Raw genomic sequence first — 15,994 nt, 5'->3', positions numbered from 1 at the left:
CCCTTTTATTATCTTTCTCTTTGAGCATTTATTTTGAATGGTATTAAACTTCTTTTTTATATTGTTATTGCCATCGTGGTGTGCCTTGATTTCTTTCCTAGTTTATTCTGGATAATTGTAAGGAATGACATTAAACTCCATGACTTTTCTCTTTATATTATTATATGTGACGTTTCATTTAATTAAGGTTATTATTTAAATGGGATGTTACATTTATGGTATCAAAGCGGTCATTCCTTAGAGTTTGTGGACTTGTGTGTCTGCTTAGCTTTTGTTGTGTCTTCCTACTGTCATTAGCTGAGTTTCTTGTTTGATGAAGTCTAACTAATGGTTTTCTTGTGTGCCTAGTGATATGGCACCTCCTCGTAGAAATCCTCAATCTTCTTAGGGTGATATACCATATATCGCAAGGGCGATATAAGCTATGGTGGCAGCCATGACTCATTAGAGTAATGCGATGATGCAACAACATGAGGCGTCGATGCAGTGCCATGCAACATCATTGGAGCAGCAACAATTGGTGATGCAGTAGATGTAGGCTACAAGAGTGGCTGCAGAGGATGCCTATAGGCAGCACATAGAGGCCCTCCGACAGCTAGAAGAGAACAGGACAGTTGCCCCTGTCTACGGCCCTAAGCCTAGACCTCCAGTCCGGGAGTGGAGTTTGGAGGACTTTCTGAAGCACCACCCGGTGAAGTTTAACAGCAAGACCAGTCCTGATGTCACAAATCAATGGCTGAAGGATATGGAGAGAATCTTCGATGCGAAGATGTGTCACTAGAGAACAAGCTGGCATTTGCGGTGTACATGCTCACCAGTGACACAGAGTATTGATGGATCAACATGAAATCCATCATGGAAGAGAGGGAGGAGCCAGTCACGTGGAAGGCCTTTAGAGGAAAGTTCCTCTCTAAATATTTTCCAGACAGCGTCTGATACGCTAAGGAGGTGGAGTTCCTCCAGTTGACTCAGGAAAGCAAGTCAGTAGTAAAGTATGCAACGAGGTTTAAACACCTCAGTCGTTTCTATACCATGCCACTTGACGATGAGTGGCATTGCAGAAAGTTTGAGAATGGTCTAAAGGAAGACATCTGTTTGATGGTTGCCACACTGTCCATCAAGGATTTCGCAGCCTTGGTGGAGAAGGTCAGAGTTGTAGAGAAGATGAAAGTTGAGGTGGAAGTTCAATGCCTACAGCACTAGAGGATCGCTGGACCGTCAAGGTCCAAACCAATGCATGAAGAGAGGAGGAAACCGTATGATAGGCCTTAGCCTCAATCTTAGGGGCCTAGGGGTTTTCCTTCACAGTAGAACAGAGTACAATGCTTCTAGTGTGGAGGTCCTCATCTGAGGAGTGTTTGCCCTCAACTAGAAGGCTTCGGGAGGTGTAATAATTATGGCAAGGAAGGCCACTTTGGCAAGGACTGCCCCACTCTTGCTAGGGCGATGACACATGCCTTAGTTTAAACTTCGGCTCAGAACCAACAGAGGAATAGAGGCAACAGGGCTCAGGCAGTAGGCCGAGTATACGCCATGATTGGAGTTGAGGCAGCTAGTTCAGGTAACCTTGTTATAGGTCTTTGTGTGATAGCTGGAGTGAATTATTGTGTGTTGTATGACTTTGGAGCGACACACTCATTTGTGTCAGAAGCTTGTGTGAAGAAGTTAGGTCTGTCGGTGTTTGAGCTGCAATGTGATCTTGTGGTATCTACACGGGCGTCGAGTATGGTCAGGACATTGTCCTTGTGTGCTAGATGTCCAGTGGAGGTAGAGGGATGCGTATACAAAGTAAATCTAATATGTCTACCTCTACAAGAGTTGGAGGTGATCTTCGGGATGGATTTGCTCTTTGCCAATTACATTCTTATAGATTACCGAGAGAAAAGGCTATTTTTTCCCAACTCAAAGGAGCTTGAGTTGGTATCGTCTCAAGGGGTCATGAAGGAGATACAAGATGGCGCACAATGCTTCATAATTTTCACTCATCTAGAGGTGGAGAAAAAGGAAGGGAAGTTTGTTATACCGCTAGTGTACGAGTTTGAGGATGTGTTCTTGGAGGAAGTACCAGGATTGCCTCCCAGTAGAGAAGTTGAGTTCTCTATTGATCTGGTACCAGTAACCGATCTAGTGTCGATGACTCCATATCGTGTGGCTCCGACAGAGTTGGTAGAACTCAAGAATCAGATAGAGGAGCTATTGGGGAAACAATTCATATGACCCAGTACTTCCGCCTTGAGGAGCACCAATGTTGTTGGTGAAGAAGAAGGATGGGAGTTCACGTCTGTGTGTGGACTATAGACAGTTAAATAAGATGACAATCAAGAATAAGTATCCCTTCCCGAGAATAAACGACTTGATGGATCAGTTGCATGAGGCGTCGATGTTCTCAAAGATTGATTTACGGTCGAGGTACCACCAGATCTTGGTGAAGGCGAATGATGTACAAAAGACAGCCTTTAGATCCCGATATGGACATTACGAGTATGTGGTTATGCCTTTTGGTGTGACCAATGTTTCAGTTGTGTTTATAGACTACATGAACAGGATCTTTAGGCCATTCTTAGATAAATTTTTTGTAGTTTTCATAGACGACATACTCATATATTCCAGGACTCATGAGGAACACGTCGAGCACCTGAGACTGGTGCTTGGTATTTTGAGAGAGAAGCAGTTGTATGCTAAATTGTCCAAGTGTGAATTCTGGATGGATGAAGTGCAATTCTTGGGACATGTGATATGTGAACAGGGTATAGTAGTGGATCCACCAAAGGTTAAGGCAATGGTAAAATGGGAGAGTCCCAAGTCGGCAATAAAGATCAGAAGCTTTGTGGGTTTGATGAGCTACTATAGGAGATTCATAGACGGATGCTTCAAGATAGTGGCGCCTCTAACACAGCTTACCCGGAAGGACCAACCTTTTATTTGGACGGATAAGTGTGAGGAAAGCTTTCAAGAGCTTAAGCGAAGGTTGACGAGTGCTTAAATACTTGTGACCCCTGATGTTGGTAAACCCTTTGAGGTTTACTGTGATGCCTCTCATCTAGGGCTGGGTTGTGTGTTGATGCAAGAGAAGAAGGTGGTGGCGTATGCTTCAAGGCAACTTAAGGTGCATGAGAGAAACTACCCTACTCATAACCTAGAGTTGGCAGCTATAATGTTTGCCTTAAAGATTTGGAGGCACTATCTGTATGGTGCTCAGTTTCGTGTATTCAGTGATCAAAAGAGCCTCAAATACTTGTTTGATCACAAGGAGCTGAACATGAGACAAAGGAGGTGGATGGAATTCTTGAAGAACTATGATTTTGAACTCTTATACCACTCGGGGAAGGGGAATGTGGTCGCAAATGCTTTGAGTAGGAAGATAGTGCATACTGCACACCTTATGATCAAGGAGGTAGAGCTACTAGAGAAATTCAGAGACATGAAGCTGCAAGTTGAATTAGAATATGAGTTCGTTAGATGTAGTACTCTGACTATATCTAGTGACTTCTTGAACTTAGTCACAGAAAGGCAGTTAGTAGATGCTAGTCTGGCAAGAGTGAGAGAACAACTTGGATCAGATGAAGTGAAGGATTTTGCCTTGGGTAGTGATGGTGTACTGAGATTCTAGGGTAGGGTTTGTGTACCCGATGATACTGAGGTGAAAAGGTTAATCCTTGAGGGAGGGCATAAGAGTCGTCCTAGCTTGCATCCTGGCATGACTAAGATGTACCAAAATCTCAAGGAGACCTTCTGGTGACAAGGTATGAAGAAGGATATGGCACAATTTGTATCTACTTGTTTGACTTGTCAAAAGGCAAAAGTTGAGCATCAGAGATCTGGTGGAATTCTGCAGCCCTTGGACATACCAATATGGAAATAGGATAGCATAGCTATGGACTTTGTGACCCATTTGCCACAAACCTTTAGAGGCCATGATGCGATTTGGGTTGTAGTGGACCGATTGACCAAGCGTGCTCATCTCTTGGCAATGAATTTAAGGATGTCCATGGCCAAGTTGGCTCAATTATACATTAAGGAGATTGTGAGGTTACATGGAGTACCGTCGATCATAGTCTCAGATAGAGATTCGCGGTTCACTTCATGATTTTGGCTGACGCTACAAAGTGCTTTGGGTAGCAAGTTGACTATGAGTTCAGCTTATCATCCCTAGACTGATGGCCAGTCAGAGAGAACGATTTAGTCGCTTGAGGATCTATTCAGGACATGCGTGCTGGATCATTTGGATGCTTGGGATGAAATTTTGCCCTTGAAGAATTTACCTACAACAATAGTTTTCATGCAAGCATCGGCATGGCGCCATATGAAGCTCTTTATGGCAAGAAGTGTAGGACTCCTCTGTGTTGGTATCAAGATGGAGAAGCAATGCTAGTTGGACCAGAGTTACTGGAACAAACTACAAAGAAAGTGAGAATGGTGAGAGATAGGATGCAGGCTTCTCAGAGTAGACAGAAGGCTTATGCAGACCGAAGAAGAAAACCCTTGGAATTTGCAGTTGGAGATCATGTGTTCTTGAGGGTGACCCGAACCATTGGTGTGGGAAGGGCTCTTCGCTCGAGGAAGCTCTCGCCTAAGTTCCTTGGCCATTATCAAATCTCGAGGATGATTGGGCCTGTGGCTTATGAGATTGCTTTGCCTCCTTAGTTAGAAAATCTTCATCTAGTATTCCATGTGTCATAGTTGAGGAAGTATGTATTTGATCCGTCTCAAGTGTTGGAAGCCGAAGATGTACAAATCAGGGAGGATCTCACGATGGACATGTTGCTTTGGAGGATAGCCGAGTTGAGGAACGTAGGGGAAAATCAGTCAGTCTTGTCAAAGTCATTTGGGATCGGAGGACAGGTGACTCTACTTGGGAGTTAGAGGAGAATATGAGGAAGTCACATTCGCATCTGTTCTCTTGGTAAGTCTTCATTTTCGAGGTCAAAAATTTTTGTTGTTGGGGAGAATATAAGGCCTACTTTATTTTTTTGCCCTAATTTTTAAGGGCCTATCCTAACCAGATGGGCCTAAGGTTGGCCTATAGGGTGCCCAAAGCCTCTAAAGCAACCCAACACTCTCATTCTACAATCACTTGAAAAAACAACCACCTTACTCTCTTCCTTTCTCTCAACAAAAGCTTTGCTAGGGTTTGAGTGAGCTCTCCCTTGTCCTCTTCATTGAACACTTCCTTTGGGTAAGTTAGACTCCACTCTTCTCTTCTTTTCCATTCCTGGTTTTCGGTTTCAGTTTCGAGCCATTCTTATAGGCTCATTCTTGCTCCTATGTTCGTGCTTGAGTTCATTCTTGGAGTTGAGGTGCCTCTACTATCGTGTCTAAAGTCCCCTCAAGTTCAGCTCTACCAAAAAGGTAAGGGAAGCTAGGGTTTCACACTTTTAATGTATATTGTATGTTTTTCAACTTTGTTCCATGTTTTTGGTGATTTTATGATGTTTAGCATGATATGAATTTGTATTGTGCTTTGCTCTAGATGAATCTGTGTGTTTGCCTACGTGAACAATGGAGGAAATCTGATATTCTCGCCCAAACGAGTGAGTCTCGCCTAAGCGAGAGTATCAGAAACTCTCCCAAGTGCTTGTGCGAGCAGTCGCTCAAGCAACGAGCTCCAGTATTAAGCGAGAGGCCATATCGCTCAGGCGAGGAAATCTCGCCTAAGCGAGAAAATGCGAGAGCACCACTGTTCCTCTTTTCGAGCTCTCGCCTAGGCGAAAGGAGCTCGCCTGAGCGAGAGAACCCTCTCGCCTAAGCGAGGCCTTTTAGCTAAATGAGAATTGGGCGAGTGATGAGTGCGTATTTTTGCCCTCATTCAGTGTTTAATTTTGGGTATTTAATTGAATTTATGTGCTTAAAGAGTGATTTAATTGATAATTATGATAATTAGGCTATTTGAGCATGTATGATAAAAATGTCTTAGAAAGTGATTTTTAGCTGCATAAATATTTTTGGAGATTTTAACATTTGTTAATGCAGCTGAAGTTAAGATTAAGCTCATTCAAGGTGGGAAAATAAATTGATTGAAGTTACAAACCACCTTTTAATAAGGCTAAAATCAACAAGTTCTGGAAAAATCACTTTTGTACCCCATACATTACTTATACACTCCCTCTTTTTAAATAGGTCTCACCAAAAACCTATTTTGCACTCCCTAATATGTCTATTTACACCCCTCCTACCACTTAAACCCAACTCACTCAGATCATGCCATGTGGCAATCCTCACCTTTCAAATCAGGCCAACCATATGCTAACACGTGGCAACAATCCTTGCACTAACAAGCTGTCCATGGAAGGTTGCCACGTCATTATCTTCAACCCTAGCCTCTTCTCCTAGAAACCCTAGCAGCCATGGCCAGCAGCACTCAGCCGCCACTCTCGCCGTCAACTCGCTGGCAGCCACTGCGACAATCACTTGCACGTTAAATTTGCACCAGATCTACGCAAGCATTGATGAAAAACGCTGTAGATATCGAGCTCCATGCAAAACGGGAAGCACCCATGGCAGCACCACCGTCGTCGCAGTAGACGCAGCCACCACCATGGAAAATGCGAGCCAGAACCACTGCAGCGTTGAATCCGAGCCAGAACCTGCACCATCCTCATCTCCACGGTGCAAGCAGCCCTCTACCACCGCGCCTTCGTTGGAGAAGACGACCACCGCGCCGTACGCTGTTGGAGCAACTACAAGCATTTGCAAAACCCTAATTTGGGAGAGAGAAGGAGCTGCCACATGTCATCCTCTCAATGGACACTGAATGGTCAAAGTTTGTCAAATCTAGTCAAAGTTGGTCATAAAGTCACAGACTGGTCAAAGGAAAGGGGTTTAACTGCAAATATTGATATATTTTATGTTCTGCAAAATTGGACTACAAAATTAAAAATGGGCTATTTAGAAAATTAATACAAATATTATTTGGTGATAATTTATCATATATCTTTAAATAATTAATTTATTTAATTATATCATAAATTATTGACCAACTATATTTGTTAAATAGTCTATATCTCTCCAAATATCTTTGAATATTTATCTTTATCTTTATTTTAAAAGATATTTGAGAGGTTTTAGCAACAGAAAAGCCCAGTCCAATTCCTATATAAAGAGACTAAGGGAGAAGTAGAAAAACAAACACGGGACTTTGGAGTTTTGGAACTCTTAGGGGTGCCTAATTTCGTTTCCTTTTTCTCTCTTTTCTTCTCTCTATTCTTCTTTTTATTTTGTATTCAATGGATTGCTAAACTTCTTGGGTTGATTCCATTGTAATTTCTTAATTGGATTCTGAGGTTAGATCAATTAATTTCTTTGTTCTTTTTATTATTGTTGAGGTTTTAATTCATCTATGTCTTTTATCTTTGAATCACGTAAAAAGTAATGATTTTAAATCTATATGCATGTTGATCATATGAGTTCAAGGGTTTTTAAATCTAATTGAGACTTTACTTTGATTTTATTTAGAAACTTTCATGTGATTAAATGAGTTTTTACCAATAATTGAGACTTTACTTTTATTAAAGGTATTTACTCTAACGAAAATTAATTGAGATTTTACTTTGATTAATTAAACTCTTTATTTGGCGAGGAGATAAAAGAATAGACATGATTAGGCATAATAAAATTTGATTGAGACTGTACTTTGATTGGATTTACTGTGGATAATCTAAAAGTTCTCACTTTTAATTGAGACTGTACTTTGGTTAAAAGTGAGAGTGCCAACAAATTAATTGAGACTTTACATTGAATAATTTTTAAATCTACAACAATAATTAATTGAGCAATAATCTTTAGATAACTGATGATGAATCTATTTTGAAAAAGCAATGGAATTAATCTATTTTCTTTACTATTTTTTTTATTTTTTTTTATCTTTTAAATTTTATTTCTATCTTTGTTTATCTTAATCCCCTGTATTTTTTATTTTATTTGACTAACTCATTTGTATAGTTTTATAAGAACTAATTTGTTAAAAATCAATTCCGTGTTCGTTGGGAGACGACTTAGGGTTACTTTACCCTTTCTTTTTTCTTGACTACTATCTTAGCAATACTGAAGTTGCTATAGTTCAGTAGTATTAATTTGATCGCGTCAACGACAACATTATTAAATTTGGCGTCGTTGCTTAGGCGAAAGGAGCTCGACTAAGCGAGGTCTTTTAGCCTGAGCGAGAACTGGGCGAGAATGTGCTCAAGTGTTGTTTTCTTCTCTGTTCTTGAGTGATGGTCACATGTTTGGTTGGATTACTATGTTAAAGTATGAATAAAGTGATTTTGCACGTATTGAATGGTTTATGGGCTGAAATTGATGAGTTTGGTATTCATGGTATGGAACATGAATGGATGGTTGGTTATAAATGTTGACATGGAATTAGTATGCATGATAAATTTATGCTTGGTTGGTGAGACATGATTTTGGTGTGGTTTAGGATGTAATTCCATGAATCTCTAAGTGAGATCTCATGGTGGTGCCTCATTGGTCAGGACGTAATTCCATGATCCTGTTATTGGGAGCTCAGTGTGGTGCCTCATGATTAGGACGTAATTCCACGAAGGTTCGTGGTGGTGCCTTATTATATAATTTAGTAAGGATTCAAGTAAGGACTACACCATGACACTCTAAAGAGTCAGTTAGTCTCATGTAGAGCGTACTGACCCAAATGGTGAGAGTAGTAGGAGGCCCTAGTCTTTGGCAGGATAATGGCCTTAGATGTTTGAAGGGTAACCTTGTGAGTGGTAGGGTGAAACCCATTGACAATTGGCTCTGTAGAGTAGTATAGGCCACCACAAGTACAAGCATCCAGTGAATCTGACTGATTATATGTATCCAGATAATTGCGTCTTGAGTCTTAGTGTTTTGTTTGTCGGTCATTATATGTCTGGGTAGATTTATGTACGCTTGAATTTTAAATTGTATGTTCAATCGCATGATAAAAACCTTTTTACTCTAGCTTACCCTTTCTTCTTATTTATATGTTCTATGTGTGGTTTTTCCTTTTGCGATAATCATCAATTTATTGATGTGAGCAGATGCGAGAACTCCCCGTGGTCATCAGGGTGATGGAGATTCCGCTGCTTAGTTCGTCTTGGGTCAGATCCCGCTTATCTTCGAGTTTTCTTTTAAGGCGATAGCCCTTGTATTATCTCGCTCTTTGAGCATTTATTTTGAGTGCTGTTAAACTTCTTTCTCGTATTGTTATTGGCATCTTGGTGTGCCTTGGTTTCTTTCCTAGTTTATTCTGGATAACTGTAAGTAGCGACATTAAACTCCATGACTTTACTCTTTATATTATTCTGTGTGACATTTCATTTAATTAAAGTTATTATTTAAATGGGATGTTACAAATATTTTTAAAAATATGTAATAGAAATATCACTTAATAAAAGTATCATCATAACATCTATATAGAAATTATATTTGGTCTAAATATGTAGCACATAAAATTGAAAATTTTTAAAAAAATTTGGGACTGAAATCAAATCAAATTAACATATATGTGGACCAAATTGAGATTCATACAATAATTTGACCTGTGTCACTATATTAGATTGACACGTGGTACCATATTAGATTGACACGTGGCATAAATATTTTTTAAAAAAAAATTCAAAAAAATTCAAAAAAAATTCAAAAAAACGAAGAGTTGACACGTGACACCTACTTAACAATGTTAGTTTCATACTAACGGAAAGGACCTAATTATTACTCATTTACAAAAATGTAGACCTAATTGAGACTAATAAAAATATGAGGACCAAATTGAGATTTTGATACAAAAACAAGGATTAACGGAGTATTTTAACCAAATTTACATAAAGAGTAACTTAATTCATAACATAATTAAAGTTTTTAGCTTTACTCACAATCCATTTTGACTCATATAATTGTTATGTTATGTAGGTTTAATACCATGTTAATATGCTACAATGTAAAAATCATTAATTTTATGTAATCAAACGATAAAAGACAAATAAAAATAAATCACAAAAAAAAATTATTCCATCTAATCACCAACTCCATTAAGAAATTATAACACGATGACCCTAGAGGCTTCACACTATAACATAATAATGAAGAAAATAGAGGGGAGAATATGGAAAAGAGAGGGAGGGCCAACCGAAATTGGTCTTCTAAAAGGGTTCCTAAGATCCCTCGTGGTGTAATTTCCTAAGTCTTTTTATGTAAAAATTGAGGTAGACCTTTTTCTGTCTTTTCTTTCTGTTGAAATATTTTTTCTATTAATGTAATCTCCTCCACAAATATATATATTTTAAATAAATCAAATAAGTCCATGATAATTAAAATACTTTACTCGATAAAAAAGTTAAAATTCAATCATTTGAATTTACTTCTCTATACATAATATTTATATTTGAAAAATGAAACCATTTGAAAAGAGATCACTTCAAATTCCATATATTCAAATGTTCCAAAAACTTGTGAAACTGTCTATTTAAACATAAGCTAAAAATACCAGATAAAGGAATTTCTTGAATGAAACTTTTAAGGGATCGTTCATCAACAATGCTGAAAAAAATTAAACAAAGAGTCGATCATTTAAACTATCAATCTTTTAAAACAACTAAGTTTAAAGTATCGTAGTTGGATGTATTTTAGATTGAAATCCTTTTTATGTGTTTTATCAGTTAAATTACAAAGTAACAATTCATAAAAGGTATTCTCACACACAAACATGTACAAGGGAAAGCCATTAAACATATGATAATATCCCAGAAGTCATTTTGTTATTACAGAATAAGCGTTATTGTTACCAACAAGTAAATGGAAGTAACTATTAAACATACGACAGGATCTAAGAGGGATATTGTTATTATTACATTACTAGCTTTTAATGTGTTCTATTCTCATATTTTTACTTTATGGAGAATGATATGAGCACCATACTGTGGTTGAAGAGTGATTGACATAGTTGGAGCATGCGCATATGCCGGAGAAAGTTCAAATGAGAAATGCTGTAAAATCATTGACAAAGCCATCTTTGCTTCCAATAAAGAGAAGTTTTGTCCAATGCATATTCTAGGACCCCATCCAAATGGAAAGAATGAAACTCTACCATTTGTTGCTTTCAGAACTCCCTCAGAAAATCTCTCTGGATTGAACTGATTAGCATCTTCACCCCAAAATTCATTGTCATGGTGAACCAAAACTGTTGGGAGGAAAACATCCACTCCAGCAGGTAATGTTATGTTTCCAAGTTTCATATCTCTTTTAACAACTCGAGCCAACTCAAGTGCGGGTGGGTATAATCTAAGAACCTCATTCAAAATCATAGTCACCTGATACAAAAATGATTTGTAGTGAGTACAGAGGACATACAATTTAATATAAGATATAGAATACAGTACTTACAATCTTTAAGCGATTTAAACCATCAAAACCTGGCTTCTCGTTGCCAAAGATTTGAAAGACTTCCTCTCTTGCACGTTGTTGCCAATTAGGGTACCTGCTCAATAACACCATTGTCCAAACCAGCAAAACTGAAGTCGTTTCTTGCCCTGCAAAGTAGAATAGCTTACATTCCTGGATTACATCTTCGAGACTCATTCCAACATTCTTATTATCTCCGTTTCCATGTTCTTGAATTTCCTTTTGATTCGACTCCAAAAGTATACCCAATAGGTCATTATTACTGGCTTCACCTGCTTTTAGTGCTTTCTCCCTCCTGTAAATCATATCCTTCAGCGAAGCTTTTATATGTCTGTCAATTTCCTTCATTCTCCTATGGCTTTTTGTCGGTAAAAACCTAAAAAATATACATTTTTCCATCCCATTAATTGTTTACATCAAGAGGGTGCTTTTTCATAACTCAAATGCATTTCTCTGATTTCTATTATATTTATTATTTCCTATTCATCGTTTGCTGCATGCCATATTTAGTAAGGGCAGTGCAGTGAAACAAAACTCGTTTAATAAAGCATGAACTTACTTTAGTCATCAAATCAAACCAGTTAATTACCTCCATCCAGGGATTTGAATTTTTAATGCAAGTTGCAAAGCAAGTTTAGCTTGCTCTCTTTGAAGTTGAAATATTCTTCTTCCTTCTTCAAAGCTACTTCCAAATGCTGAGCGAGCGATAACATCACTGGCCAGATTCTGAAGGAAAGGCCATGCATCTATTTCACATGATCCGTCTGAAGACAACATTCCTTCCCATTTGCTAACAAGATCGTTGCAACTTTCGAGGAATAATGGTAACATAGTCTGTGGTGCAATAAGGATATCACTTGGAGTTAGTATCAGTATTTATTATATCAAATTATACTGTGTTTGGTGAAAATATGTTGCTTGCCAAATCTGTGGTGTATTTCTAGAGAGAGTAAACATTTCCTTGTTAATGAAGAAAACAAACACATGCACATACAAAACCCAATTCCCTATTTCTTTTCTGAAATGTTTTAAAACAGATCAGAAGTCTATATCTACATATGAAATGCAAGCAACTGACCTTTAATTTTTCTAGATTGAAAGCAGGGTTGATCAACCTTCTGTGCTTGCTCCACTTTTCTCCTTCGTGGTCTATAAGGCCGGTTGCTAGTAACTTGACAAGTGGATTTGATTTAGGCTTTGGGAAGTCAGACATCTTGTTAAGTACATCTTTGATTTGCTCAGGTTCTAAGATCGTCACCCTTGGTGTTGAACCAAACCAGATAAAGGACTTCTTACCTGCATACCATCAGGAATTAAGAGGACATGCTACCTTGTAAGCGGATTGTTCTCATAAGAGATGAATTAGAAACCATGGGAACCTTTTGCTCTTAAGTGTATTAAGATGGAAAAATTAGCTTAATATCATGTATTTACCCCTATATTCTGTTGAAGTTTATTGGAAATATTATCTCAGCATAATACCCTTCACCATATATTAGTTAAGATTTCACCATTTGTGGTCCCCAATTCATCATAATCTGGTATGTTGGAAAATGCAAGGAGCACCTTTTGGAAAGAAAGGAAACAAAGTGATGTAATTGATTACTTAGTGTGCACACACCGATAATCTATTATGTCCTGACTGGGGTTTGTTTCTAGTGGATTTTTATTCTGCTACGTTAGCAAGTGTGTGCACAATTGTTTTACCTTCTTTTCTGAACTTTCCCCTGTTTTGTGCCAATTCTCTAGTTTGTCTTGAGCCCAAATCAGTGTAAATTTTCTCTCATTTTTCTCCAAATGAGCTTTCACTATATAAATTTTTCAAAGAGCCTATTCCCACACTTTAATCTATCTAAATTTCTGTAATAAAAATTAACACCCCATATACAACTCCTCAATGATCTTGTAACATAAACCCAACAAACACAATACACTGAATAATGGACTATAAAACACAGTCTCTATATGTACAACATTAAAAAAAAAAAGGACGCATGAGTGTAAATGATCAAAATAAAAAAACAAATGTTTAAAGAAGGTGAATAGATGAAAACTGCAAAAAAAGAATAGAAAAATACCATGTGTGTTGACACTATGATGAATGTAGGAAGACACACGTGGCACTATGTCATCAGAGAGATTCATGGGTTTGGACAAGGCTTCATTTCTCATTTGGAGAAACTCCTTGCTGTCTCCAACAAAAAGCTTGTATGGATTGCCTTGAAAGCCTTCTTCTCTTAGCAGTTTTTCAAGTCTTTTTGGTTTGAACCATAACCAGTTAAGAATCTTCCATACCCATATCAAAACAAGTATCACTATGAGACTCATAGTTATGGCCCATGCTGCTTCCATTTCTTCCTTGAATTTGGTAAGGACAATGAGAACAGAGAAAGATGATAAAATTTGAGTCAGCAAAACCAAAAGTGTTCACACAGTTCAATAGGCAAAGACTATGCTGTTCCACACAACTCTCCAAGTTATCAATTTCAACTTTGTTTGGTCTTTTTGTTCCTTATTATCCAAACAAGAAATTAACTATGATATGTTTTAATTATAACTTCTCGGGTAAATAGTAGATTATAATAATAAATGGTAATATGTTATTTTAAGTAGAATAAAAAAATATCATTTTAATATAATAATTTTGATTTTTTTTAGTTTTGTTTCCGTATAATTAACAATTAATATATAATTAAATACTTATTTATTAAAAGAAAAATTAATATCAATTTACAATGAATTTGAAAAGGATTATTAAAAGTTTTAAATTTATAAAACAATAAAATAAAAAAGTAAAAAATTATTTTAAAATCCTAACACGTGATAATGATTAAAGATTAAATACATATTCAAATTATTTCAATTATTAACCAAATTCAAATAGAATTAATGGAATTATAATTTTTGTTTGAGAAGATATATCAGAGTAAATTTATTTATAAGAGTATAACAGAATTTTTACTTTTATTTAATTAGATATTATTATTTAGTTTTGCTTTATATTCAAAATTTATACTAAAAATGATTTAATATTTAAAATAATTCTTGAATTTATTCATTGATTATAACGATAAAGTATTAGGTGTGATAACATGATTCACTTTTTATAAATTTTAAAAATCTATATTTAAAATGCATTTTAATTGATTAATATTATAAAAATCTTTATGAAAAAAAATTAAGTACATGCATATATTTTCAATTAAAGGAATAAATTAGAGGAACAATTTGTGTCACAGGAATCGGACAATGAGGGAAATAAGTAGATTTGAGAATGAAAAATATCATCTCTCATTCTTTCCTTTCCATACATTAATTTAAGTGATAAAAGGAACAAACACCATAAATCAAGATTTTGTTTTCAAGACTGTGCTTTCTGTTCTGAGAAGAGAAAGATAATGAATTACTTGAAGACAATTCATTATAAAATATAAGTTTACTGTAATATTTTTATTTACTTATCGTCAAATTAATTAAAATAAAAAAAATAAAATGATTTTTATTTCTAATACATTTCTACTTTATTAAATAACAAAATATTTAATATTATTTCTTACTTATTTATCTCTTCTCAACCTACTTATTGTCATTTGTATTTCTTTTATCTGAAGCAAACAATTATGCAAACAATTATGAAAATATACAATAAAATCTTCTAATTTGTAATTTCTACTTTTTATTAGATAGGTTCACATATTTAGATAAACATAAAATAAAAATATATATATATATATATATATATATATTATTTAACAAAATTCTAACCAGATGAGTGTTGTTAAATTATAAAATATAAAATGCGATCATATTTTCTTTGTAAGAAGAAAGTTTTTTCATTAGAATAGATAATATAAAATATAAGTGTTTTTGTCTATTAAATGATATAATATTACTATAAAAATATATTAGTGGATTTTAAAATTCTAATTACAAATAATCTATAAATAAAACTAATTTTAATATCGACGAATTAATTTGTCGAAAATTTTGTCAGTAATTTCATATATTTATATTCGTTGAAAAATCTATCACTAGTTAATTCAATCAAATTAATAAAAATTAAAAATTGAACAATAAAAAAAACTTCAAAAAGAATATATCATTCATAAAAATGATTTATTATTGAAAAATATTTATTCTAAATTTTAATTACAGAAAAATATTTATTTATAAATAATATAAGATATAGCATTTACTTATAGAAAAACATTTTTAAAACTTTTCTTTTACAATATAAGATTTTATTCACTATTATAGGAAATTGTTATTTTTTAAATTTTTATGTTAATTTATTCATTTAATTTTTATTGTAAAAAATAATTTTAATCATAAAAAAAGTATTTCAAATTTTCTTTTAATATTTTTCTAGCTATTAATTATTGAAAATTTATTATTCATTAAATTTTTGTATTAATATAAGATTTTTATCATTCTTAATTATGGATACCTTATTATTTTTATATTTATGTATTAATTAATTAAAATTTGTATGTAATTCAATCAAATAAAAAGTTATCTAAACATTAATAATAAAGAAAAAGATCTTCGAGAAGAAGATAGGATTTAAGAAATTGCTATATTATAGGAAAAAATTTATTTGGAATTTCTTTTATGATAA

General features: G+C 35.2%; 2 protein-coding genes across 2 annotated transcripts; one reads left to right on the top strand and one right to left on the bottom strand.

Moving 5' to 3' along the window:
- Nucleotides 1-732: 732 nt before the first annotated feature.
- On the top strand, nt 733-2,217 carry LOC114184604. Its single transcript, XM_028071922.1, has 3 exons — nt 733-827; nt 1,062-1,146; nt 1,480-2,217. Exons 1-3 carry the CDS (start codon nt 733-735, stop codon nt 2,215-2,217), a joined length of 918 nt encoding a protein of 305 aa, XP_027927723.1.
- An 8,499-nt stretch (nt 2,218-10,716) lies between these two features.
- LOC114184183 (cytochrome P450 72A68-like) lies at nt 10,717-13,839 on the bottom strand. Its single transcript, XM_028071454.1, has 5 exons — nt 13,455-13,839; nt 12,455-12,672; nt 11,966-12,210; nt 11,359-11,752; nt 10,717-11,285 (listed from the first exon to the last, which is right to left on the bottom strand). Exons 1-5 carry the CDS (start codon nt 13,726-13,728, stop codon nt 10,854-10,856), a joined length of 1,563 nt encoding a protein of 520 aa, XP_027927255.1. The 5' UTR covers nt 13,729-13,839; the 3' UTR covers nt 10,717-10,853.
- Between the last annotated feature and the right edge of the window lie 2,155 nt (nt 13,840-15,994).

This window comes from Vigna unguiculata, chromosome 5 (assembly GCF_004118075.2).
Source record: "Vigna unguiculata cultivar IT97K-499-35 chromosome 5, ASM411807v1, whole genome shotgun sequence".
Classification (NCBI taxonomy): domain Eukaryota; kingdom Viridiplantae; phylum Streptophyta; class Magnoliopsida; order Fabales; family Fabaceae; genus Vigna; species Vigna unguiculata.
The sequence above is the reverse complement of the archived record's forward strand: the minus strand, read 5'-3'. Positions and strand labels throughout refer to the sequence as shown.